This window comes from Oryctolagus cuniculus, chromosome 5 (genome assembly GCF_051225735.1).
Source record: "Oryctolagus cuniculus isolate XC-2025 breed Fujian yellow rabbit chromosome 5, ASM5122573v1, whole genome shotgun sequence".
NCBI lineage: Eukaryota > Metazoa > Chordata > Mammalia > Lagomorpha > Leporidae > Oryctolagus > Oryctolagus cuniculus.
The window spans coordinates 7,455,857-7,481,295 of NC_142871.1; the positions used below are offsets into that span (position 1 = coordinate 7,455,857).

A 25,439-nucleotide genomic window follows, 5' to 3' on the forward strand; every position below is an offset into this window, starting at 1 on the left:
TGAGGGCTCCCCTGGACCAGCTCTCACCTCACACACCTGTGCGGGCTCACCTGGACCAGCTCTCACCTCACACACCTGTGAGGGCTCACCTGGACCAGCTCTCACCTCACACACACCTGTGAGGGCTCACCTGGACCAGCTGTCACCTCACACACCTGTGCGGGCTCACCTGGACCAGCTGTCACCTCACACACACCTGTGAGGGCTCCCCTGGACCAGCTCTCACCTCACACACACCTGTGCGTGCTCACCTGGACCAGCTGTCACCTCACACACCTGTGCGGGCTCACCTGGACCGGCTGTCACCTCACACACCTGTGAGGGCTCACCTGGACCGGCTGTCACCTCACACACCTGTGCGGGCTCACCTGGACCAGCTGTCACCTCACACACCTGTGCGGGCTCACCTGGACTGGCTGTCACCTCACACACCTGTGAGGGCTCACCTGGACCAGCTGTCACCTCACACACCTGTGCGGGCTCACCTGGACCAGCTCTCACCTCACACACACCTGTGAGGGCTCACCTGGACCAGCTCTCACCTCACACACACCTGTGAGGGCTCACCTGGACCAGCTCTCACCTCACACACCTGTGCGGGCTCACCTGGACCAGCTGTCACCTCACACACCTGTGCGGGCTCACCTGGACCAGCTGTCACCTCACACACCTGTGAGGGCTCACCTGGACCAGCTCTCACCTCACACACACCTGTGAGGGCTCACCTGGACCAGCTGTCACCTCACACACCTGTGCGGGCTCACCTGGACCAGCTGTCACCTCACACACACCTGTGAGGGCTCCCCTGGACCAGCTCTCACCTCACACCCACCTGTGCGTGCTCACCTGGACCAGCTGTCACCTCACACACCTGTGCGGGCTCACCTGGACCAGCTGTCACCTCACACACCTGTGAGGGCTCACCTGGACCGGCTGTCACCTCACACACCTGTGCGTGCTCACCTGGACCAGCTGTCACCTCACACACCTGTGCGGGCTCACCTGGACCAGCTCTCACCTCACACACCTGTGCGGGCTCACCTGGACCAGCTGTCACCTCACACACCTGTGCGGGCTCACCTGGACCAGCTCTCACCTCACACACCTGTGAGGGCTCACCTGGACCAGCTCTCACCTCACACACACCTGTGAGGGCTCACCTGGACCAGCTCTCACCTCACACACCTGTGCGGGCTCACCTGGACCAGCTGTCACCTCACACATCTGTGAGGGCTCCCCTGGACCAGCTGTCACCTCACACACCTGTGCGGGCTCACCTGGACCAGCTCTCACCTCACACACACCTGTGAGGGCTCACCTGGACTGGCTGTCACCTCACACACACCTGTGAGGGCTCACCTGGACCAGCTCTCACCTTACACACCTGTGAGGGCTCACCTGGACTGGCTGTCACCTCACACACCTGTGCGTGCTCACCTGGACCAGCTGTCACCTCACACACCTGTGCGTGCTCACCTGGACCGGCTGTCACCTCACACACCTGTGAGGGCTCACCTGGACCAGCTGTCACCTCACACACCTGTGAGGGCTCACCTGGACCAGCTCTCACCTCACACACCTGTGAGGGCTCACCTGGACCAGCTGTCACCTCACACACCTGTGCGTGCTCACCTGGACCAGCTGTCACCTCACACACCTGTGAGGGCTCACCTGGACCAGCTGTCACCTCACACACCTGTGCGGGCTCACCTGGACCAGCTCTCACCTCACACACCTGTGAGGGCTCACCTGGACCAGCTCTCACCTCACACACCTGTGAGGGCTCACCTGGACCAGCTGTCACCTCACACACCTGTGCGGGCTCACCTGGACCAGCTCTCACCTCACACACCTGTGCGGGCTCACCTGGACCAGCTCTCACCTCACACACCTGTGAGGGCTCACCTGGACCAGCTGTCACCTCACACACCTGTGCGGGCTCACCTGGACCAGCTCTCACCTCACACACCTGTGAGGGCTCACCTGGACCAGCTCTCACCTCACACACCTGTGAGTGCTCACCTGGACCAGCTGTCACCTCACACACCTGTGCGGGCTCACCTGGACCAGCTGTCACCTCACACACCTGTGCGGGCTCACCTGGACCAGCTCTCACCTCACACACCTGTGAGGGCTCACCTGGACCAGCTCTCACCTCACACACCTGTGCGTGCTCACCTGAACCACCTGTTATCTCACACACCTGTGCGTGCTCCCCTGGACCAGCTCTCACCTCACACACCTGTGCGGGCTCACCTGGACCAGCTCTCACCTCACACACCTGTGCGGGCTCACCTGGACCAGCTCTCACCTCACACACCTGTGCGGGCTCACCTGGACCAGCTCTCACCTCACACACACCTGTGAGGGCTCACCTGGACCAGCTGTCACCTCACACATCTGTGAGGACTCACCTGGACCAGCTCTCACCTCACACACCTGTGCGGGCTCACCTGGACCAGCTCTCACCTCACACACCTGTGAGGGCTCACCTGGACCAGCTCTCACCTCACACACCTGTGCGGGCTCACCTGGACCAGCTCTCACCTCACACACCTGTGAGGGCTCACCTGGACCAGCTCTCACCTCACACACCTGTGAGGGCTCACCTGGACCAGCTGTCACCTCACACACCTGTGAGGGCTCACCTGGACCAGCTGTCACCTCACACACCTGTGAGGGCTCACCTGGACCAGCTCTCACCTCACACACCTGTGCGGGCTCACCTGGACCAGCTCTCACCTCACACACACCTGTGAGGGCTCACCTGGACCAGCTCTCACCTCACACACCTGTGAGGGCTCACCTGGACCAGCTGTCACCTCACACACCTGTGCGGGCTCACCTGGACCAGCTCTCACCTCACACACACCTGTGAGGGCTCACCTGGACCAGCTCTCACCTCACACACCTGTGAGTGCTCACCTGGACCAGCTGTCACCTCACACACCTGTGCGTGCTCACCTGGACCAGCTCTCACCTCACACACCTGTGAGGGCTCACCTGGACCAGCTCTCACCTCACACACCTGTGCGTGCTCACCTGAACCACCTGTTATCTCACACACCTGTGCGTGCTCCCCTGGACCAGCTCTCACCTCACACACCTGTGAGGGCTCACCTGGACCAGCTCTCACCTCACACACCTGTGCGTGCTCCCCTGGACCAGCTGTCACCTCACACACCTGTGAGGGCTCACCTGGACCAGCTGTCACCTCACACACCTGTGAGGGCTCACCTGGACCAGCTGTCACCTCACACACACCTGTGAGGGCTCACCTGGACCAGCTCTCACCTCACACACACCTGTGCGGGCTCACCTGGACCAGCTCTCACCTCACACACACCTGTGAGGGCTCACCTGGACTGGCTGTCACCTCACACACCTGTGCGTGCTCACCTGGACCAGCTGTCACCTCACACACCTGTGAGGGCTCACCTGGACCAGCTGTCACCTCAGGCACCCCATGCAGGCTCATCTGGTGTCTGGGAAGACAAGGACCAAACCACGCACAGGCGCCACGCACAGGTGTGTGCATGTGCAGGGAGGAGAGAGGAGCAGCCCCAGGCTCTCACGCCCAGGATCTCGCCTCCTGCCTTCCCAGGCTCAGGCTGCGGGAGGCCAGGCACTGACAGTGGAGGGCAGTGGGTGAGGACGAAGCCCTCCAGCTCAGCTCTGTGGCTGCACAGAGGGAGTGTCTTAGCAGGGTTTGAAGAACCCGAGGCCAAGCAGGGCGACCACAGGAACCACTCCAGGCCTCTCCTCCAGTGCCGATGCCAAGTCAAGACATCCAGGAAGAAACGGCAACATCCAGCCTCGTGACAGTCCAGGTGGAAGAGGCACCTGGGAAACTCTCCACTCCCCGCAGGGATGCGGTGTCAGCGCCGGCCTGCAGACAGGCCACCAGCAGCGCCTCTCCCCTGCGTCTTCCCTAAGGCTGGCTCCTTTCTCTTCCGCTCTGGCTGGGTCAGCACCCACTTGCCTGCATGTCTCCCTTGGCTCAGCCACTTGCTCCAGGTCTGTTCCATGGCCCCTGGCCACTCAGCCCCTACAGAAGCGGTCCCACTGACCCTTGAAGTCCTGCAGCTTTGGCGTGGGGAAGGCTCAAGTCTTCTTGCGGAGATTCCAGAGTGGAGAGGGGGCAGGGGAGCCCCAGACTGCCCTACCTTCTTTGCCTTCCGTTCCTGAGCCCTGGAGAGGCAGGGAGAATGCGTCCCTCTTGGGAAAGGGCCACCTTTGACTACTGTGGCCTTAGTCTTGTCCATGGCCAGGACCTGAACCCACACGTACTTTCTTTAAAAGCCCACACTTAAAACAAAGAAAAATTCATTTCAAAATGGCAGGCCAGGGTGGCAATTTGGTAAATCTTTTAAATACTTTTCACCACATACAAAAAATAAATAAGAACTTGAACAATCATAGGAAAACCACTTGGAAAATGCAATTGTGTATTGAAACAATTGAAATCATACATGAATCAGATCAACAAATTTTAAAAAATTTTGTGTGAATGATAGATACCAAAATTGTAGGTATAAAGACAGTGGATAAGAATAGGTTTCACATAGAAAGAAATAAAAACGAGAACTTGAACTTCACATGCAATATACAAAAATTAAAGTTGATATTCTTTACAATTGTGAGACTTGCTAAACACACTTTAGATATTAAGAAATGATAGTGATGTGCAAGAAGCTGTCAGGAAATTCGAGAATTTGTGGAATGAGTCACAAAACCCACTTCCCTGGGACTTCATCTTCGGACATCACCCAGAATAAGACCAAGGGTTTGCTGTCATCTTGGGCTGAGGCACAGCTGAGACCCCCGTCTCCTGCGTCAGGCACACCTGACCTGAGCACTGCTTCTGCTATTTTCTGGAGAAAGTGGCTCAGCACAACTAAGCTTGGACGACTTCTTTATAAAACAGAAGACACTGGTGTCTGATAGAAAATACTCAGTGCGCAATACACAGAGCGGCGCTGGCAGAGGATGAATGATGCACAGTGGGCGAAGGCAGGAAGCATCCAGCGTCCACGAGGAGGAGGAGGATTGGGGAAATTCTTGTATACTAAGCATGCGGGATGTTTGAAACATCAAGAACATGACAACTATAAGGAAATCCCAAGGTAAAAATGTCGATCTACTGTGACTGTAGCTGAATAAAATGCACACGAGCAGAGGCGAGGCTGTGGTAAAGGAGAATGTGGGAGGTGACTGCAAGGAGTGAAGACTTTTTCTTTAAAGCATTTATAATATCTGAAAGCCAAGGTAAAAAAGGATGCCTAAGAAGAAACCCGAGTTACGGCCGGAAATTCACCAGCAAACACCGTGGCCAAAGGTGACACCAACGGTGACTCCTCCAGCGAGCACTCATGCAAGCGTATTGTGCCAGATCTTTCCAATGAAGATTGCACCCTCACGTGATGCTAGGGAATAAACACCAAACAGCCACTTACATCCGAGGGCTCAGTGCATCACTGGGCGGGAACAGAAGTCAGCTCCGCCTCTCAAAGTGGCTGCGCTGGGGAGCGGGAGAGCAAGTCTGGAGGGGCTGGGGGAGGGTGGTCCCCGGGAAAGTGTGGGAAGGGGCGAGTGCTGCACGCTGGGAGGGAAGCAGGACTGGCTGGCCTGGGTCTTGCACAGAACTTGAAGGAATTTGACTTTCATGCTTCAAAGAAAGGTGAAAAGAGGTTTTTTTTTTTTCTTGACGACAACCAAGAGAAAATGACAGGGGCCTGGCCTAACCGCGCTACATCAGCATGAGAGGAAAGTCCTACTCATAAATATTTTTGAGATGAGAATTGACAGGATGGGCTGGAAAGAGAGAAGCCAAAGAAATAGGAGAGTCAGAGATAACTTGAACCGGTTCCACCAGAAACCTGGATGTGGGACTCCAGAGAACTGGCCGAGTTGGACCCAAAAGATCTGTTTTTGGCTTGCTCAATTTGAGATACCTTCAGAGTATCTGAACAAGGACACTCGTAAGCTACGGAATAAAAGGATCTGGACTCCAGATAGAGGAAGGCCAACTAGAACAACGGACCCGAAGGCACCCTCACGTTGACGGAGGGGGTGATGAGGGGGAGAACATGACCACCTTCCAGTTCGGCACACTTTTGAGTGCTTCACACATACCACCTCATTTAAATATCACAGCCACCTGCCCCCCGCCCCATGAATTTTGTGATAGGAAAGTGAGGCTCCAAAAATCATTAAGAATTAGGATTTTATTGCAAGTATCGAAGCTGGCTTAATGGTAGAAATTTATGATAAGGACACAAGGGACCCTCCCGGCACCCGAAGGCAGAGAGGACAGAGGTACAGTCTCATACTGATTTTGCAAAGCTTGCTTTTGCAAAGGCCGAGGAGCAAGGAGCGCATGGGAGGAGGGCAAGAGCAGCAAGCGGGAGGCCAGCTGGGATCCTGCCCCGTTTGGCCACCTGTCCTGCAAACCAAGCTGGAAGCTCAGGTTCACGGAAGCCACCTGGCTTCGTCCTGAAACCAAGGATCAGACGTGATCCTGGAGAATGGATACCCCTCACCTGGTCTGACAGTTGTCGGGTACCACGGCTACTGGTAGGGGAAGGTAAAACTCTGCAGAAATTCAAAACACATAGAAGGCATTTTAATTGTGTCCCTTCATAGAATGCTCATGAGTTTAAAAATTCTCTGTTTGCCATTTTAATCAGTGAATTTTCTTAGACGTGCTTTTCATCTCAAATCTTAAGAAAAGCAGTAGGAAGAATTAGCTAAGAATCTTTCACCCGCGGTTCTACATCGGCTGTTTCCTGTGAGTTTTACAACCTCAGACAGGCAACCCCAGACCTTACCGTGCACATCAGTCCCTTGGAGAGGCTGTCGATTGGCACGGACTGGGCGGGACCCGAGCCTCTGCCAGGTCTGGGCCAGTGGTGCGGCTCCTTACTCGCTTGTGGTTGACCTCTAAGGGGCGCTCATGCCGGGAGCTTTCATGGATGCCAAACAAAGCGAAGTGTTATGTCAACGACTGATAGCAGCTAATGTTTGCTTTAGATAATGAGAATTGCTCTACTTTTCTGTGCATAGATGTAGCGTGTACCTCTCATTTTGTTTTCCTAGCAAATCACACAATCCCATCAAGGGAAAGCACGCCAACAGATCTCTCTCCAAGTGAGGTGATCTCCCTTCACCTGATCCCGCAGGCTCAGGGCTGGTCGTGTGATAGCTTGTCTTTTATTCTCTTGCTGCTAGCAGTGGACACGAATTGGTTCGCGTTCCTTCCTTCTACCCGGGTTGACTTGCTCCTGCACCCTGTGATTTCAAGTTTACTCATTGCCAGGTTCAGGAAGGAGGTGGGAGACTTTCTGGAGCCATCCCCAGCCAGGCTGGACTGACGCGGGGAAGCCTGCGGGGAAGGAGCTAAGTGAATCCTGAGAACGATTTTGACAGCAAATTCAGGATTAAGATGCATTAAGAGCTGCTCCACCGAAGGTTCTACAAATAAGTCTACAAGCTAATCTGTGGGGCATTGCTCGGGGAACATCGTTGGTGAGCGAGGACGTTTAGTTTAGGTTCTCTCTGCACTTCCCTCGATGGTAGCTAATGTTAAACCTCTTTGAGTGCACTTTTAATGACTGAAATAGTAAAAAGACAACATGAAGAGTACCTTGAATGTTAAAAACATGAATGAGGGTACTTCAAAAAGTTCACAGAAAAAGGAAATAAAAAATAAGGAGTTTTTTTGGTATAAAAGCATTTGACTATTCTATTCCTCTGTAGTTTTTCTTTTTTTTTTTTTTAAGATTTATGTATTTTATTTGAAAGGCAGAGTTATACAGAAAGAGGGAGAGAGACAGAGAGAGGTCTTGTGTCTGCTGATTCACTCCCCAAATGGCCACATCAGCCAGGCTGAAAGCAGGAGCCAGGAGCTTCATCTGGGTCTAACATGTTGGTGACAGGAGCTCAAGCACTTGGGCCATCCTCCGCTGCTTTACCAGAAGTAGAGCATGTGGCGCCAGCATGCCCGGTTCTAGTCCCGGTCGGGGCGCCGGATTCTGTCCCGGTTTCTCCTTTTCCAGGCCAGCTCTCTGCTGTGGCCAGGAAGGGCAGTGGAGGATGGCCCAAGTGCTTGGGCCCTGCACCCCATGGGAGACCAGGAGAAACACCTGGCTCCTGGCTTCGGATCAGCGCGGTGCGCCAGCCGCAGCGCGCCGGCTGCGGCAGCCATTGGAGGGTGAACCAACGGCAAAAGAAGACCTTTCTCTCTGTCTATCTCTCTCACTATCCACTCTGCCTGTCAAAAAAAAAAAAAAAAAAAAAAAAGTGGAGCAGCCGGGACTCAGACTGGCACCCACGTGAGACGCTGGTGGCTGCAGGTAGCAGTTTAATCCTGTGTGCCACAGCATCACCCCTACTTTTTCTTTTCAATACGCATTTCATGAAACTTTTTTAAAAAAGATTTATTTATTTATCTGAAAGTCAGAGTTACACAGAAAGGAGAGGCAGAGAGAGAGAGAGGTCTTCCATCTGCTGGTTCACTCCCCAATTGGCCGCAACAACTGGAGCTGCACTGATCCAAAGCCAGGAGCCAGGAGCTTCTCCCGGGTCTCCCACACGGATGCAGGGGCCCAAGGGCTTGGGCCATCTTCTGCCTTCCCAGGCCACAACAGAGAGCTGGATCGGAAGAGGAGCAGCCAGGACTTGAATCAGTGCCCATATGGGATGCCGGCACTTCAGGCCAGGGTGTTAACCCATTGAGCCAGCGCGCCAGCCTCTCATGAAACTTTTTAAAGACCTCTCATACTCATGGATTTCAAAATTGTTATACACCAAAGTAAACTTGTCTTTTAATTTGATTTTCCATGAAACTTCTGGTGTATCTTTATATATGACATAGCTTTAAAAGTCAACCAGAGTTGATTGAAATATACAAATACTCCAGTAATTCCCTCTCCACTCACTACATCATGAAAGTGCCCTTGTCTTTCAAAAGCAAGAAAAGTTGTTGTAGAGGGGCCCATTGTACGAGCACCCCACCGTGTACACAGCACACCGGCCACTTCACACACATTGAGATGGTTTCCAGCCTTACTGTTCATAGATGGCTCAGATGAACACACAGTCCCTGCGTCTTGGAATTTGTCTCTGCTGATTTCCTTGGTATAGATTCTAATGAGCTGAGTTATTGCATTAAGGAGCATGAGCCTTTTAAAGGGTCTGGAGAAATCTTGTTACGTTGAATTTCAGAGATTGTGTCAATTTGCCATCGCTAACAAGAGAAGAGGAAGCCACTGCTGCCATTCTCCTGACCTTGCACACTGCGGTTTTTTGAACATTTGACAAGCGGGCAGGCCATTGGTGCCCTGACCTCTGGGTTTTTATGTCATTGCATCTCTTTTTGTTTATTTTTCTCCCTATGCCTCCTTTGCTGAGTGGCCAGTTCATGCCTGTGTCTCCATCTAAATTCGTTTCCTCTCTCTTTACTTACAGGTTTAGTATGACCTGAAATTCTTGGCACCAGGAGGGTTTTCGATTTCTCAGAATTTGGAATATTTGCATAAACCAGTGCATAAGGAGGTATCATGGACGAAAGACTCAAGTCTAAATACAGAACTCATTGATGTTTCACACATGCCTCATGCACACAGCCTGAAGATGAATTTATACACTATTTCCCGTGCGCCTGCCTCTTGTCTGTGAGTTGTCGTGAGGTCAGATGTGGACTTTTCGACTGGTGGCATCAGGTTGGAGGCCAAAACGATTCAACTTTGGATCCTTTCAGATTTCCAGTGTTTGATGAGGGATGCTCAACCCATATTTGCTTTCTGACAATATCTGTCTCCTTTTAGAGCTTGCTGTGAGCTAAGCAACCCTACTATAACCCCTCTTCTGCTCTGTGAACCCTGTTAACTCTTGAGGCACTGGCTTCTCATCTGTCTCTTTCCCATGTAAGTCGTTGGGCACTCTGGGCAACTGTTGGGCAATGCGAGACCTCATCCACGTTTTTGTGTACCTAGCAACCAGCACACACACTCCACAAACACTTGTGGATCTGAACTGTTGGATTATGGCCCAGTCCTCGTTTAGACAGAACCCAGCATCTATACTAAGGGTGGACTCTTAACGGGACTATGAAAGACGCGCAAAGGATTTTAACCCAGGAGTGTCTTGTTTCCACTTCAAATTTTACAACCGATTTTTTTCTTCCACACTTCTCAACTAAGTGTCTGAGATAATGGAGACATTTTCTAGGTGGGCAAAGTGTCAGCAGAAATAAGCATGATAAAAATCATAACCATAATAACTGCATATTAAGGTACTAAGATATGATCGGAGTTGGAATCGTGAAAATTTTAGATTTCCTATTACTCCCTTGAAACCATGGACTGTACTGACAGCACACGGGGCATGAATCTATAAAACGTGTTAAGCTTTGAATAAATTCCCCTTCAAAAATCCAGCTAAGAAAAAACGCCCTACTCTGTTGGCAAACCCCTGCCCAGGCTCCACCAAACCAGGGAACAACGTGGGTGCAACAGGCCACGGGGACACTTCAGAGAGGACGATGGGAAATGGCCGCGGCGGTGGGAAACGCCTCCCACAGGCGCGCGGATCGCTCACGCGGACACCGGGGGACACCGGGGCACAGGGATGCCCCCGGGGATTTTCTGCGCCCGTCCCTTGGTCGGCCTCGGACGCCCCGGACCCGCGGGTCTCCCCTCTCTCTCGGCCGCCCGGGGCCCCGCGCGCCCCTGCACGCCCGCAGCGCGCACGGCGCGGGTCTCGGCGGCTCCTTGCCCCAAGGCGGGGCGCAGACCCCGAGCCCGCAGGGCGGCGACGGCGTGGGCCCCGCGGCCGAGGCGCTCAGCGCGGGAGCGGCGCGCGCCCTGCACCGACCTGGGGAGGAAACACGTGTTTTCTAGGAACAACGCTGGCTCCCAAAGCGGCGACTATTCTGCTGGGTCCGACACCTGACCGCGCGCACGTGCTGCGGGGCTGGCGGCACCGCCCGGGAGCCCGGGAGCGCGCAGCCAGGCGGGGAAGAAACGCAGCCTCCCCCGCGGCGGGGCTGGGTCGTCCCCCGGCGGGATCCCCATCGCAGCCCGCCCGCCGGGGACGGGGTCCAGGGCGCCGCGCCCCGGCCGCCGGTTCCGCTCCCCGGGCGCGAAGCAGGAGCGCCTCCGACCGCGGCGGCCTGCCAGCCCCGAGCGGCTCCGTCGCAGCTTTAAAAGGAAGTGACATGGGTGGGGAGAGACGTCAGCTGAGGACCACTTTTTTTTTTTTTTTTTTTCCCTTCTCCTCCCCGAAGGGCCCACCCCTTGGGTGGAGTCTGGCCTCCGCTCGCCGGCGCCGGCGGACTTCGCGCCGCTATAAACGAGGGGCGGCTTCCGCGCGAGCCGGCTGCCCGCAGCGCTCGCTCGCCTGTCCGTGCGCCCGGCTGCCCGCAGGGAGGTAGGTGCGGCTCTGGGAGCGGCTGCGGGGCCGCTGGGCGGGCGCGGGCTGGCGGGCGCGGGGGGCTTCGGGCTGCGCCGCGCCGCAGCCCCCGCGCGGTCCTTCCCGGGCTCGGAGCGCCGTGTGCGCGGGGGCCGGGGCTGCGGAGACCCTGCGCGTCTCGGAGGCGGCTCGCCGCTCCCTTTGGTGTCCTGCAAAGCGTTCCCCGCGCTCCGGCGTTCCCGGGGCAACCGCAGCTGTGCGGGCGCGGGTGGGCTCGCGCGGCCCCGGCCCCTCCACCCTGCCTGGAGCCCCGCGTGGCCCGGCGGCCACCCCCTCCTCACCGTCCTGTTGGTTTTTCCCTATCGCGGGCGTACGGGCGGGGGGAGGGGAGTTGCCAGGGAAACGTGTGTTTGTGATTCCCTCCTGATTGACTGACTGTTGCCCCCCCGGAATCGGTGCTCACGTCTAGGAAGTCTGACCGGGCTGCTTGGCTGTGGACGTCTGGGGTCTGGGCGTCGGGGGGGGTGTGAGTGGCCGCTGTGCGTTTTCCAGACAAACACACCCGTTTCTAGAGGCGAGGGGGATGAGGATGCTGCCAGGGTGGGGAAGGGCGCTGGGTTCTCCATAGGAGGCCCTGGCAGTGAAGGCGCGGACCTGGGGGAGAGCGCACCCCGACAGGCGGGGCCCCGGCTGTGTGTGCAGCCCCGCTGTGCAGAGTCCCCGCTCGGCTGCCGACTTACAGGAGCAAATGGAATTGCCCCAGGGGTTGCCCACCCTGGCCGCTTTCTCCCAGCACAGGCAGGGACTTCACCCAGCTGTGAGGATTAGTCAGCCAACCTCAGACGGAAAAAGTGTCTTGAGACGGGGGAGGAAGTGTGTGTGTGTGTGTGTGTGTGTGTGTGTTGGCAAGCATGTGTTTTGTGTGTGTGCATGCATGTATGTTGTGTGTATGTTTGCAAGCATGTGTGTGCCTGCATGTGTGTATGTTTGCAAGCATATATGTGCATGCATGTGTGGTGTGTATATGTTTGCAAGTGTGTGTGAGGAAGTGGGGAGGTACTCAGAACAGGAGTCGATCAGAAATCCTAATTTAAAACTCCTAGAGCCTCTTGAAGTTCTTTCTCTAGAGGGAAAAAAATTGATCAGAAAAAAATACATGAAATAAGAGAAAATCATTACCTACTTAGTAATAAGGAAAAGTAAAGGTAATTGGAATCAAATAAACATCACCTAGAAAAATGCCAACCAAATGAGTTGTTTCACAGGTGCCGATTAAGTTGTTTTTATTTAGTGCGTCTGAGGAGGTCTTTGATCTTGGGTACCATTCTCTAGACTGGCATCTCAGATTGCCAGAATTAGCCTTTGTCCGATAGATCAGTAACTCATCCTTGGTTCTTAAAGTTATCTGTGATTTTGGATAAAGATTTGTGAAGGTCGCTTAGCCCTTACCTAATAAAGCCAAAAATGTGCTGAGATACCTCAGTAGACCAGACATGGGTAAGTAGGAAGGCACGGTGCACTTGGGAGGTTCTGTTTGCTGAGATCCTTGTCCTAAGCTGCTGTTTGCTATGTCCTATAAAACCCAGCCCTGTGCGGAAGGTCTGAGGCATTTCATTTGCAACACTGGTAGTGCAGCACGAAACTAGCCACAGCTGAATGGAGTTGGAGACTTACTTTAGAGGCATAAAGCATGGGAAGAATTAATTAAAACAATGCAGCTCTCATTTTGAAAATGAGAGAAGATTCTTAGAGGTGGTTGGGTTGTAAGCGCTACATTTGCAATTAGTTCTGGTACAAGTCAGAGCCTGTGATTGGAGCACTCGCGAGTTGCTGGACGACAGAAGACCTACTGGGATGGAATTCAAAGGAAAAGTAGCCAGAATCCTTTGGAAGCACAGTCCAGGAGAGAAAAACAAGCAAACTGAAAAGCCGTTTTCTGGTGTTTAGATCTTGAGTAGAGATTGAACTAATCCACCTTACCCTGGGGACGATCACTGGAGCTGCGGGGGCGCTGGAGGTGACACCGTGGGAATGACTTAGAGGGGCTTGGCTGTCTGCGAGGGGCTGTGACCCAGCTGCTAGGAGGCTGGCAAAGAAAGTGGAAGGTTTGGTTTGTGGTGTCAAGTTTAGAAACCCTCCAGACAAGGTGGCAGAGTGTGGAGGAGCTCTCGGCTGGAGGGAAGGTGGCCGGGGCCGGCGAAGATGAGTGGGCAGGTGTGGCTGGAAGAAGACCAGGAGGGAGCCTGAGGATGCAGGAGTTGTGAAGGGGAGAAGCCAGGGCTTCAAGCAGAGAGGGCTGGGGAGTGTCAGATAGGAGATGAGTGATAAGAAAAGGCTGCTGAGTCGGGTTCTTGCCCCACACGGGGAGGGCGGTCTCCTGTGTGGAAGCAGAGCAGGCACTTTATGATGGCTGAAAATAAGTAGAGAGAAGCTCAGGAGGAGAAAGAAGGGAAACTGCAAAGAAGGCAGGTCCCTTCCTAACCTGATACTTTGGTTTAGCTGAAACTCATAAACTAGAGGTCAGCCTCAAACCAGACTTTAATCAAGAAATGTGGGGAGAGGAAACCACAACTTGCCCCCGACGTCATCCTAATAATTTCTTCGTTGCTGTTGTTTTACATTGTGGGGTGCTTAGATGAGCATTTGGTGAACATGAAGCATTTCATGCAATCTGGTTTTTTTTTTTAAAGGATTTATTTAGTTATTTGATAGACTCACACACAGAGAGGAAAGAGAGATATTCCATCTACTTATTCACTCCCGAAATGACTGGGGCTCTGCCAGGCAGAAGCCAGAAGCTTCCTCTGGGTCTCCTATGAGGGTGCAGGGGCCCAGGGACTTGGGCCATCTTCCACTGCTTTCCCAGGCCGTAGCAGAGAGCTGGATCAGAAGTGGAGCAGCCAGGGTCTAAACCTGCACCCATATGGGATGCTGGTGCTGCAGACCAAGGCTTAACCCACGGCGCTGCAGCGCTGGCCCCACAATCTGTTGTATTCTGAATGGAGGCCTGGTGGGCCTGAACAGCAGCAGCCTGCACGTTTCTGAGTGGTTTTGATACCTAAATGTTTGGAGAATCTTACGACCGAGTCTGGCTTAGTAATCACCTAATGTTACCCATAGCCTGGACGGCTCTGACTGGGCAGGCTTGGTCTAAGACAGGACTCAGCTGGGGAAGCAGGTGGAGTTCTGACGGTGGGCTTTCGTGTAGATTAGGGGGATCCGCCAACTCTGTCAAGGTCGTGGGAAAGGGGAAGCTTCGAGTTTGCACTTGCTCTTTGAACAAATACTTATGTATCTGTTACGGACTCCATGGTGAGCAAAACGAGATACAGTTTAGTTACTGTTTCCAAGCCCATGAAGAGCTTTGAAGGGAAATTCTGGGCCTGGGTGATTTCCATTTTCTGCTAATGATGCAATAAGAGAAAGCATCTAAAAGCAAGAGCAGTTTTTTGGAACATTGTTAGGGAACACTGATTTCCAGAATGTATCTAGATTTTCTACCTAGCTGGTTTTTGTCTTCACTTTGCTACTATCTGGTTTGTGTAGCGGCTTCCTATCACCTCCCCTCCCTCCGTGCCTCCCTCCCTTCCTCACACCCACTGCCTACCTTCCTTCCCTCCCACTGGCAGTCTTTGATTCAACAGTGTCAGGTATCATGTCTCAGGCACTAAATATTCTAGATACAGTAATAGGAAACACGTTCTTTCCCAAAGCAGCCCTTAAACCAGAGGGTATTGCATTTGCTGGCTAATGACAGCTGATACTTCTTTCAGCAAATGATTTTATGTGCAGAACATGCTGGCCAGAGGGCCCAAGTGAGTAGCCGCTGGCTGTTGTCCATGATTTATGTGTGTCTTCTACATTGGTTGAACATAAAGGTGGCAAGCATTTCGAAATGAACAAAATGGGGAGAAGTGGGACTCTCACCCTGGAGTGGAGGACTAGACGTGTGTTCTCTTTCTGGAAGAGCAGGCAGCATGTGATAACCTCTCGAGGTTCCCACTTACAGTAAGCGATTTGTAGGCACCCAGGGTCTGCAGCTCCCCCCCAGATGGAGTGTTTTTATAGAGAAAATTCCTACTTGCATCAAAATTATGTGCCCTTTGGTTTGCAGGGTGTCTTCATGTTGTTTGGAGCTTATTTTCCAGAATGCATTGCAAGTCCATGTGTTGTTCCCACAAAATGAGTGAATTTCAGTGCCTGCTTCTAGCCATGTGCCATGGATATAGCCATTTACCCGAGGCCAGCGGAGCCTGGATACCCACAGAGAAGACGGCAGAGCCCCATGCTGCCTGCTGCCTGATGTACATAGCGCCCCCCCTCCCCCCTGGGATTGCTTCGTCCCCCTGGGTTTCTGCCTTCATCCTGGAGGTTACGTGGGCAGCGTGACAGAGTTCACAGGGAGAACCATGGGCCTCTGCTTGGCTGACCATGGGAGAAAACTTCTAGCAAGTTCTCTGTTGTCTTTGTCCTTTTAATCTTCATTGAGATCAGCGTCTCGCTTCTGCTTGGGCTCGACATGGAAGCTTTTTCATGGCTCTTCCTGTGTAAGCGCCTACTAGCCTAGAGATGCATTGTGGATCTCATGGGAGTTTGAAGCTGGAACTTAAACCTCTTGCAGGAGGTTGTAGGGGTGACAGGTGACCTGCAGAGGCGTCTGCGGCACTGGAGCCAGCCTGTCGTATTACAGACTTCACATTCAGGGAGTCATTTTATCCTCACAACAAACCCAACTGGTTTAAGGGGCTGTTTCCACATGGTGTCTCCCTGCCACTTCCTGGGCTTCTTTGGGAAAGAACTCATTTCCTGTCTATTGCTGCATCTACAGTAGACAGTGCCTGAGATAGGATACTCGGCTGGATTTGTTGAGTGAATGAATTGGCAGATGGATGTGTGTATGATCGTGTCCCATTCTTCAGATAAAAATTGCCAAGACTGAGAGATGTGAAATTGTAGGGCTGAGATCTGAACCCGGACTGTTGCTTCCCAGAGCCCTGGCTCTGCCGCCCTGTGCCCTCATGTGTCACCCTGCCGTGTCCTCAGTCTGCCCCCAGCGCCTAGCACAGAGCCCATTGCTCAGCACAAGTGTATTGACTGATTCTGAAGACTGAACGGATTTCTACCGTGTAGACCTGCCCCTTATGTGTCTTCCATTGCTGCCTTTTTGTTTTTGTTTTTAAGACTTATTTTATTTGTTTGAAATGTAAAGTTAGCAAGAGAAAGCGAGTGAGCGTCAGTCCACTGGTTCAGTCCCCAAATGGCCACAGCTGCTATGGCTGGGCACCAGGCTAAAACCAGGAGCCTGAAACCTCAATCGGTTCTCTCACATGGGTGCAGGGGCCCAAGCACCTGGGCCATCTTCTGCTTTTCCAGGCCATCAGCAGGGAGCTGGAACAGAAGTGGGGCAGCCGAGGCTTGAGCCAGGGCTGCTGTTTGACGCAGCCTTCACCCGCTGCACCACAACACTGAACCCCTGCAGAAGCGCTGTGGGAGAGAACGGGCTTTTAGAACTTGGAAAACAACTGGAGGCTGTGTTTCTAAGGCTACTGGAGTTCTCAGGGAGTGTGCCTTGTTCCCCACTGTGGTTCAGCATGGTGGGGAGGGAAGGCTCCCTGGGAACAAAGTATCTGGGAGACACTGTAGTCCTGCCGTTGAATTAGCTGTGAACGGCTCTCCAAGCCCACACGGACCTAAAGACCCAGCCCCACGGAGCAGCCGCTCTGGGGCAGTGGGCGAGGCCGCTGCTGGCAGTGCCCAAGGTTGAGGGTGGGTGGACGGAGGCCGAGCTTCCTGTCGCCGCGGTGACTTTCAGCACGCCCGTCACCACGTTGAAAGGCCGATCGTTATCTGGAGCGACTGCCATGCTCATCTTGGGCAGACCCTGAGATGAGACTGGAGGAAGGAATTGATCCAGGACTCAGGCTTGGTCGGATTCCCAGCTCCGTGAGCTCCTCGGGGACTGCGGGTCCTCTGTGGGCAGAGGTTAACCGAGGCTGATGAAATTTTTAAAGTGTCTGTCCGCACCAGGCACGTTAACTTCCTGGGTTGCCGGGGCCACGACGTCGAATCCGTGCCGTCTTCCGGGGCTTGGTCCTGGATCCCAGTGTGAGATCCACCTGGCTCCTTCCTGCCCTGTCCATCTTTTCCTGCTGTGCTGAGAGGAGATCCCGCGGCTGCCACTTCCCTGCCCTGCCGCCTGTTTTCCTTACCCTTGCCCTCCACCCCATTCTTCACAGGGCATTTGCTCTCTCTGGCTGCGTGGTTCCACTCGGTGACAGTTGTTCTTTACGGTTTGGTGTCAGTTTCAGTACTGGGTGCTTGTTGATGGCACGGGGTTGGGACTGCACCATTTCTAGCCCAGAGGTGAGCAGCTAGAGAACAGGTGTCCCAGCCCAGAGCAAAGATGAACTCAAGCAGGTGGTGGCCTTGACAATGCTGCGCCTCCCAGCCAGGTCATCCCAGGCTTACGTTCTTTGGGGGGCGGAGCTTCTCAACCTTGTGGCCATGGATGTGCTGTGGGGGCTGCCCCCTGCCCTGCTGTGTGGAGGCTTGGCCACATCCCTGGCCTGCACCCTATAGGTACCAGCCCCTCTGCCCCTGGTCTCTGGGCGGGCAGAACCACTCACGGGTGACAGCCATGGCTTTAGGAACGTCCCACATCCCCTCTGGCGCTTGGAAATCTGGTTGTTTCTGCTCCTGATCCCAAGAAAACCCATTTTCCCAACTTGCAGAGCCAAACCTCCAAACAGCGGGGTCCCGACCAAAGTGGCGTTTCATATAGTTAAGTTGGTAGGTAGTTTAATTAGGAATTGAAGAATACTCATAGGCAAAGTTACAAGCAGACATGGGACCAGAAAGGACTCCAACGTTGAGTCTTGGCAGACCTGCCCTGGGAGGCCTGGTGGGCTGGACAGGTGCAGCTGGGTGGTGCCTAAGGGCTCGGCCCACCACCCAGGGCTGGTTTGATCCACCCTCTCCCACCCCCTCCAGTGCTCCCAGGCTCCCCGGTGGGGTAGAGGAGCCCATCTGAGGATTGCAAGTCTTGGACCTGCAGCTTCTGCTCCTTGCCATCAGTTCCTGCCCTGTTAGTTCTCGGCTTCTGTCCTGTGAGCTCATTTGTCTCCCAGTGGGGACAGAATATGGGACACTTCAGTGTCGCCAACCTACCCAACACTTTCTGGTCTCTCCGTTGTTCATCTCCCACTGATTGCATTAAAGAAACCAAGCATTCGGCCATTTGCCAAATATCATTCATGAACTCGCTTCATCCGGGTCTCCTGTGTGCTGGGCCCGTGCTGGCTGCTGGGGACTGGGGAGCCACTGGACACGGCTGTCCCACGGGTCTTGCTCCAGGACACATGGGTCAGCTCTGCTCCCATTGGCTACCACTCAGCTAATTTCGTAGCTTGAGTGTCATTTCTCTGGTACTGGAGCCCTGAATTTCCTAGGAAACTGATCATGGGGAGTCTGCTGCAGCCAACACCCACGTGTCCATCTGTTACGTTAGTGTGCCGTCATAAGAAGCATTGACAGGGTCTTGGGTCTCAGCCTTGCATGAAGGGGGGAAACATCTTTGGTCCACTCAAGATGTTCTTGGATCTTAGCGATTCTTCCTGTTGGGGGCAAGAGCTGTGGGTTGATTCCCTGGGCTCTTTGAGATGACCTGGGAAACTTGGTGTTGGCCAGCTCTCCTCCCTGCAGACTTTGCCATTGGCTGTAATCAGGATCGCGGGTGAGGGCCAGCCCTACTTGGCCCTGTGCCCTCGTCTCTCAGACGCTGTATCCATTTAGGACGGTCCATTTTGCTTCTTGCAGGTGCTTTGGTGGACATGCTACCCACCCCACCCCCCCAGCTGTGGACAGCTTGCCCCGTGCAGGGTGTCCTGTCCTTCCCTGAGATGGCATACCAGGACGTGTGTGGTCACCTTACTCTGCTTGTATTGATTCCTCTGGGGCCAATGATATTTTTTTCTTTCAAGTAGCTTTATTGAGGCATAATTTACGTACCCTAAAATTCACCTATTCAGAGTCTACAACTCCACAGCTTTTAATATATCCTCCTAGGGGACTGCCAGTACCACTGCATGTACGGGTTTTTGTCACCTTGCAAACAGACCCCGTGTGCACCACACCCCACCGCTGCAGTCCTGGGCTGCTCGTACGTTGCCTGTCTCCGCAGCTTTGTGTCTGAACACATCACATGAACACAGTCGCACGCTGTGTGATCGTTTGTGACCGATGGCTTTCGCTGCATGTGACTTTGAGGTTCATCCAAGTTGTAGCACAGGTCGGTCTGTCCTTTGTTGAGGCCGAGTAATATTCCACTGTCCGGATGCACCGCACTGTGTCTGTCCGTGCGTCAGCCGGTGCATGTTAGGTAGGGCTGTGTCCCCCTGTCAGGAGCAGTGCTGCCATGATCGTGGGTGTGTGAGGGGTGTGTTTCCCTCAGGAGGACTGTGTGAGTGAGTGCCTGGTCCTGTGGTGACTCTCCCAGCTGAGCAGTGAGCACACAGGGTTCGCATTCTCTCCCAAGACCTTCTCTGAGGCTAAGGAGACGCAGAGGACTGGGACTTAGGGAGCAGGAGCAGGTGGCACAGGACAGAGCCACACTCAGCAGGCTGGCTGTGTTCCTGCAGTCCCAGAGGGAGACTGCAAGGGGCTTGTCACTGCCTGGCCCTGGGGCGTCCCCGGAGGAGAGGGACTGGGAGGCAGCGGCAGCTGGCTGGCGTGGCTCCACCCTCCGCCCAGGCAGAGCAGAGACTTTTTCTCGAGGCATTAGGGCGTGAGGGTTCCTGAGCCCAGGGCTGTGTTCCCTGTACTCTCCGCTCTGCTGGGATTTGCTTTCTTCGAAAGCAGGAAGTCCTGTGAAACCAAACACACTTCCAGGAGTGAGTCCATTTCCCTCTCCTTTGAGTCACCATGCACTGATGTTTGAGAATTAGATTACTGGGAAAGCTAAGCCCAAGCCTGAAAGGAGGAAGTTGTAAGTCACTTTGGAAAGCCCAGGATTTGGAGACCACACCCCTTCCCGTGGGAGGGACCAAATGAAGTGGTACCTCGAGGTTTTGTAGGCGTACATTTTCTCCTTCATTTCCCAAGTCTTGGTTATGGGTTACTGTGAACAGAAGTGACAGGTGTGACAAACATGACCATGAAGCAAGATGCTAATGGCGTGCAGTAGATGCTCCCTAAACAGAGTGAGTGAGGGAGTGAGTGTGTGTGTGTGTGTGTGTAACTCACTCTCATCTTTCTCGGTGTGTCTGATCAGCCTATCTCATGCCCTAACTAGTTTTGTAAGGCAGGATGGAAATGACACAAGACAAAACAGACTCAGAGGAGGCAGACTGAATGGGTTTGTGGCAAACAAATCAAGTTCTAATACTTTCCTGAGCCTCTCTCTCCTACCTGTAAAATGGGTACACTAATAAATCCTATAACTTTTTTTCAACATCAGGCGTTACTTATGAACATACTTCCGTAATCTGAAAAATGCAACGTAAAATTTGAGCTCTGTTTTTTAACTTGAATATATTGAACAAGTGATACATACTCTGGTAGTATAATTAGAAGATACAGGAGTATTTCAAGTTCATGGAAAAAATGGAGTTAAAATATAATGGGCATTTTCCATGAAGTTTTTGAAGAGTGTTCACACAGAGACATGTAAGAAAGAACACGAGTGTCTCCCATTGGGCCATGCACCCACAGCATCACTCGGAGTGTTGATTCCACTGGAAATGCCGTTTGAATGGCACAGTGGCCCCTGTGCAATGTTCGTCACCGTGGTCTCCAGAGCAGGGAAAAGCCTGGGGCGTCAAGATGGGAGAAGTTGCCGGCGCCGCGGCTCACTAGGCTAATCCTCCGCCTTGCAGCGCCGGCACACCTGGTTCTAGTCCCGGTCAGGGCACCGGATTCTGTCCTGGTTGCCCCTCTGCCAGGCCAGCTCTCTGCTGTGGCCAGGGAGTGCAGTGGAGGATGGCCCAGGTCCTTGGGCCCTGCACCCAATGGGAGACCAGGAGAAGCACCTGGCTCCTGCCATCGGATCAGCGCAGTGCGCCGGCCGCGGCGGCCACTAGAGGGTGAACCAACGGCAAAGGAAGACCTTTCTCTCTGTCTCTGTCTCTCACTGTCCACTCTGCCTGTCCAAAAAAAAAAAAAAAAAAAAGATGGGAGAGGTTAATTTTTGGTATAGTCATAGAAAAGGATGCTCTTCCATAATTAAACATGACTCACTCACTATATAAAATTTCGAAAACATTTTGAGTATCAAAAGGCAGTCATGAAAGCATTTGGGCGTTATGCTTTGCACGTTTTTGTGAATCCATAGAGGTTTGGTAGAAGAATAAAAACAAGGGAGCACAGCGATTTCTTTTTTTTTTTTAATTTTTAAATTTTAATTTATTTGACAGAGTTATAGACAGAGACAGAAAGGTCTTCCTTCCATTGGTTCACTCCCCCAAATAGCCGATCCAAAACCAGGAGCCAGGTGCTTCTCCTGGTCTCCCATGGGGTGCAGGGCCCACGCACTTGGGCCATCCTCCACTGCCCTCCCGGGCCACAGCAGAGAGCTGGACTGGAAGAGGAGCAACCGGGACTAGAACCTGGCGCCCATATGGGATGCCGGAGCTGCAGGCAGAGGATTAGCCAAGTGAGCCACGGCGCCGGTCCCCGGGAGCACAGTGATTTCAACCTCAGATCGGGAAGTAGCTTCCATATCTAGGACTTTTTTTTATGGAGCAGATACAACACGCTATCCGTGCGCTGAGGCATAGTCTGTGGGTTCTCTATTTAAAATATTTCAGACGCTAAAAACTAAGCTTGCCAACTGAGTGTGCAGACCGCTTTCCAAGCCTGGAGGGAGCTGTTCTGTGTTGCAGGAGTTGTCTTCTGCCGTGAGCGCTGGTGCTACTGTGGATTCCTGGTCCGTCGCTGCTCGCGGCCCTCATCCACCCTTTCCACCCCCAACCCTTGCTGCTCCTACTGGCTTGTAGGTGGGTCTTCAGAGAATCATTTTTAGAAGCAGCAAGGTCTCTGGGCTGTGTTACTTTTTTGCAGTTATTATTTTTTTAACCTGATTCCTCATGATTACTTCTAGGGAACTTGTAACGTTTGACACAGAGGACCCAGTCGGCTAAAAGCAGAGGCCGAAGTCAAGGCCTGATTCGGCAGGACGCACAGAACCCATTGTGTTTGTTAAGGTGTTCCCTGGTGTTTGGGAATTAACACCGTGGAATGTCATTGATTTTACCAAAAATATCCTTTAATCTAACAAGTGTCTGGGGTAGAAGGAGGACTCTCCCTTTGCCATGGCCAGAGCCCAGCCTGGTCTGGGCGGCGTCCCCAAAGCCTGTAGTTGTCTGTCCCAGGCCACGGTCCTTCCAAGGCAGGTGCTCAAGGGTCTCTCGTTGCCCGCTCCCAGGGTGTTTCCAGTTCTGGCCCTTGGCTGTCTCAGTTAAAACCTGCACGCCCCCTGCCAGTGAGGCCTTCTGTGCCCTGGTCTCCAACAGGGGAGGCGCCCCTTTACTGAAACGACCCCTCTCTGCCTCGTTCCTCCTGCAGGTGCATCTGTGCAGGGTCGGGGAGCAAAGCCCTTCTGAGTGCCCAGAGCTTTTTTCCGTCTCAGTGGGAGGTGAGAAGCCCAGGATGTGGGCTCTGCAGTCCCCTTGGCTCCCCCTCTCCCATGGGGGAATGTGTGGGCGCAAGGGAGCTCCCGAGTTCAAAGGCCAAGGTCCTGTCCCCTGCGCTTTGTTACTGGTGACAGAGAGGGCTGAACTGAGGGCAAGAGGGGGGACGGCCATCAGGTGCTCAGGCCAAGAGTGCCAGGCAGCAGAAGAAAACACCCCAAGCTGGGCGGCCACGCCGTCCTGTCCCTGCGATGGGCAGTGACAGCGTTCATGCTCCACTTTTCATTTCTGCTGCTGGTCGGTCTTTTGTGTTGGCAATGGTGGGGTGAACGGTGGGTAGGGAGGGGTCTTTGGCTGAATGCCTCGGATACTGCTGGCCACATAGTTAGAAATAAATCCACTTAGATCCTCAGAGATCAGAAACAAACATAAATGTTAGATTGAGCCAGTGGTTCAAATATATAATTAAATATAGAAAAAGTAGATGAAATGCATGAATATTTACCAGTTTTCTGCAGGGTAAGACATAAACATGGAAGACCTGCTTAATCGTAAGCACTATGAAGGAAATCTGTGGTTTGTTTTTTTTTTTTAAGATTTTATGTATTTATTTGAGAGGTAGAGTTACAGATAGAGGGAGAGACAGAGAGAGAGGTTTTCCGCCTACTGGTTCACTCCACAAATGGCTGCAATGGCCAGAGCTGTATCAATCTGGAGCCAGGATCCAGGAGCTGCTTCTGGTCTCCCACATGGATGCAGGGGCCCAAGCACTTGGGCCATCTTTCCCTGCTCTCCCAGGCCACAGCAGAGAGCTGGGTCAGAAGTGGAGCAGCTGGGACTTGAACCAGCGCCCATATGGAATGCTGGTGCCACAAATGGAGGCTTAGCCAACTCTGCCATGGTGCCAGCCCTAAAATCAGCGTTCTTGCTTTATAATAATTTAAAGTTCCAAAAAGCTAAACATAAATGCCAGCAAATCAGTAAAAATTGGCTACTCTAGATGGAATAAGATGATGCTCTGAGTATATGAAGAGTACATGCAAATCAGCATGCGGGAGACGTGAGCAGCAGAGAAGAGAGCTGTCCCGAAAGACAAAGCCGTGTTCTGATAGGCGTTAAAAATCATGCAACTTCATGGCCATCCAGAGTAGCGTGTTTTAAAATGAGACACGGCCTTTACGTCTGAGGCTTATGTAGTTCTCTGTGTGTGTTTTCAGATGAGAATAGATGTGATGAAATGGGCGCCTCTGTCTTCCTGTTAAATGGATATACCCACACAGCATTCTGGAAAGCGGTCCGGCGATCCTCACATAGCACCTTAAAATGTTTGTTCCTGGAGCCCCGGCATCCCGTTTCTGGGAATGTGTTCCAAAGAAAGAACCCACAACTCAAAAAAGGGAGAGAGCTTTATGCTCAGCATCGCTAATCACTGTATTAATTATTCCTGAAAAGACAGAGAACGAAGCCCAAAGATACCATAATGAGGCAAGAAGGTAATAATTATGGTACCACCAGAAGGGTAATTATGTTGCATTATGGAAATTGAATGTGATCCCACACCAAGGTTGCAAAAAGGGCATAGAAAATTGATTTGGCATTGGATCTCAGCTGAGTTTAAAAATAAAAACCCCTCTGCAATGGTTTTATCTGGCAGAGGGAAAAAAAAGCATATTCACCCAGAAAGGAGAAGAAAATAAAGCAAAAATGGTTGTTTTAGGTGGTAAAATCTACATTTTAGAAATTTACAGATTTGTATAATGAATGTGAATTACTATGATAATGGGAGAAAATCGCCTTTCACAGAATGCATGACTTTGGGTACATGACTCACCTTGTGAGTGATTCCTCCTACTTTTCAAGGATTTATATTTTAATGGAAGAGTCTTTGTTCAAAAAAAAAAAAGTCAATTCTGTGTTCCTCAGTGTCTGAGCTCCCTCCCTTCGGTATGAGTAGGTAATCTGCTTTCCTTGTGGTCGTTTTCACGCCAAGCTGATGGATCGCCTCGTGCAATCCCAGTGTTTGTAGGAGACTCTTGATGCTGCTGACACGGTGTGAGAGTTGGAAGAACAGTCATGTGGCTTTATCTGCACGGCATTGCGGGAAGAATAAATCGGCGGGTCATCCACCCTGTGCTTAGGGTAATGGGGGAGAAACCTAGGGCTGTTCCAGCTCATGCTTTCTCTCGACAATTCGGAGTTGCCAGCGTGGAGGTGACATCGTATCAGGGAATGGGATGAGCGAACACTGGCTAAGCATGTCTGTTCTGTAAGGGATGCAAGGAGAGGGAGCTTCTCCAGGGCTTTCCTGAATCGGGTGTGGTGCCCACTTCAGACCCAGAGAGGGACGCTAGCCATGTCCTCTGCGCTTGGGCTCGGGCGTCTGATGGAATGCTATTATGTGTA

General features: G+C 52.9%; 1 protein-coding gene across 4 annotated transcripts in view; it reads left to right on the top strand.

Annotated features, from left to right (window-relative positions):
• Window positions 1-11,255: 11,255 nt before the first annotated feature.
• The window catches only part of AGPAT4 (1-acylglycerol-3-phosphate O-acyltransferase 4), a 98,445-nt gene continuing 84,261 nt past the window's right edge, over window positions 11,256-25,439 (top strand). For 2 of the 4 annotated variants that reach the window (XR_016233573.1, XM_051855176.3), the window contains exon 1: window positions 11,256-11,430. Coding sequence is in view for 2 of the 4 variants with exons in the window: in XM_089332498.1 (XP_089188624.1) it covers window positions 24,360-24,529 (170 nt within the window). In the remaining 2 variants the exon portion in view is untranslated. Of the gene's footprint in view, window positions 11,431-22,971; window positions 23,042-24,253; window positions 24,530-25,439 lie in introns of all 4 variants that reach the window. The other 2 variants (XM_089332498.1, XM_070074596.2) reach the window with 2 other exon arrangements.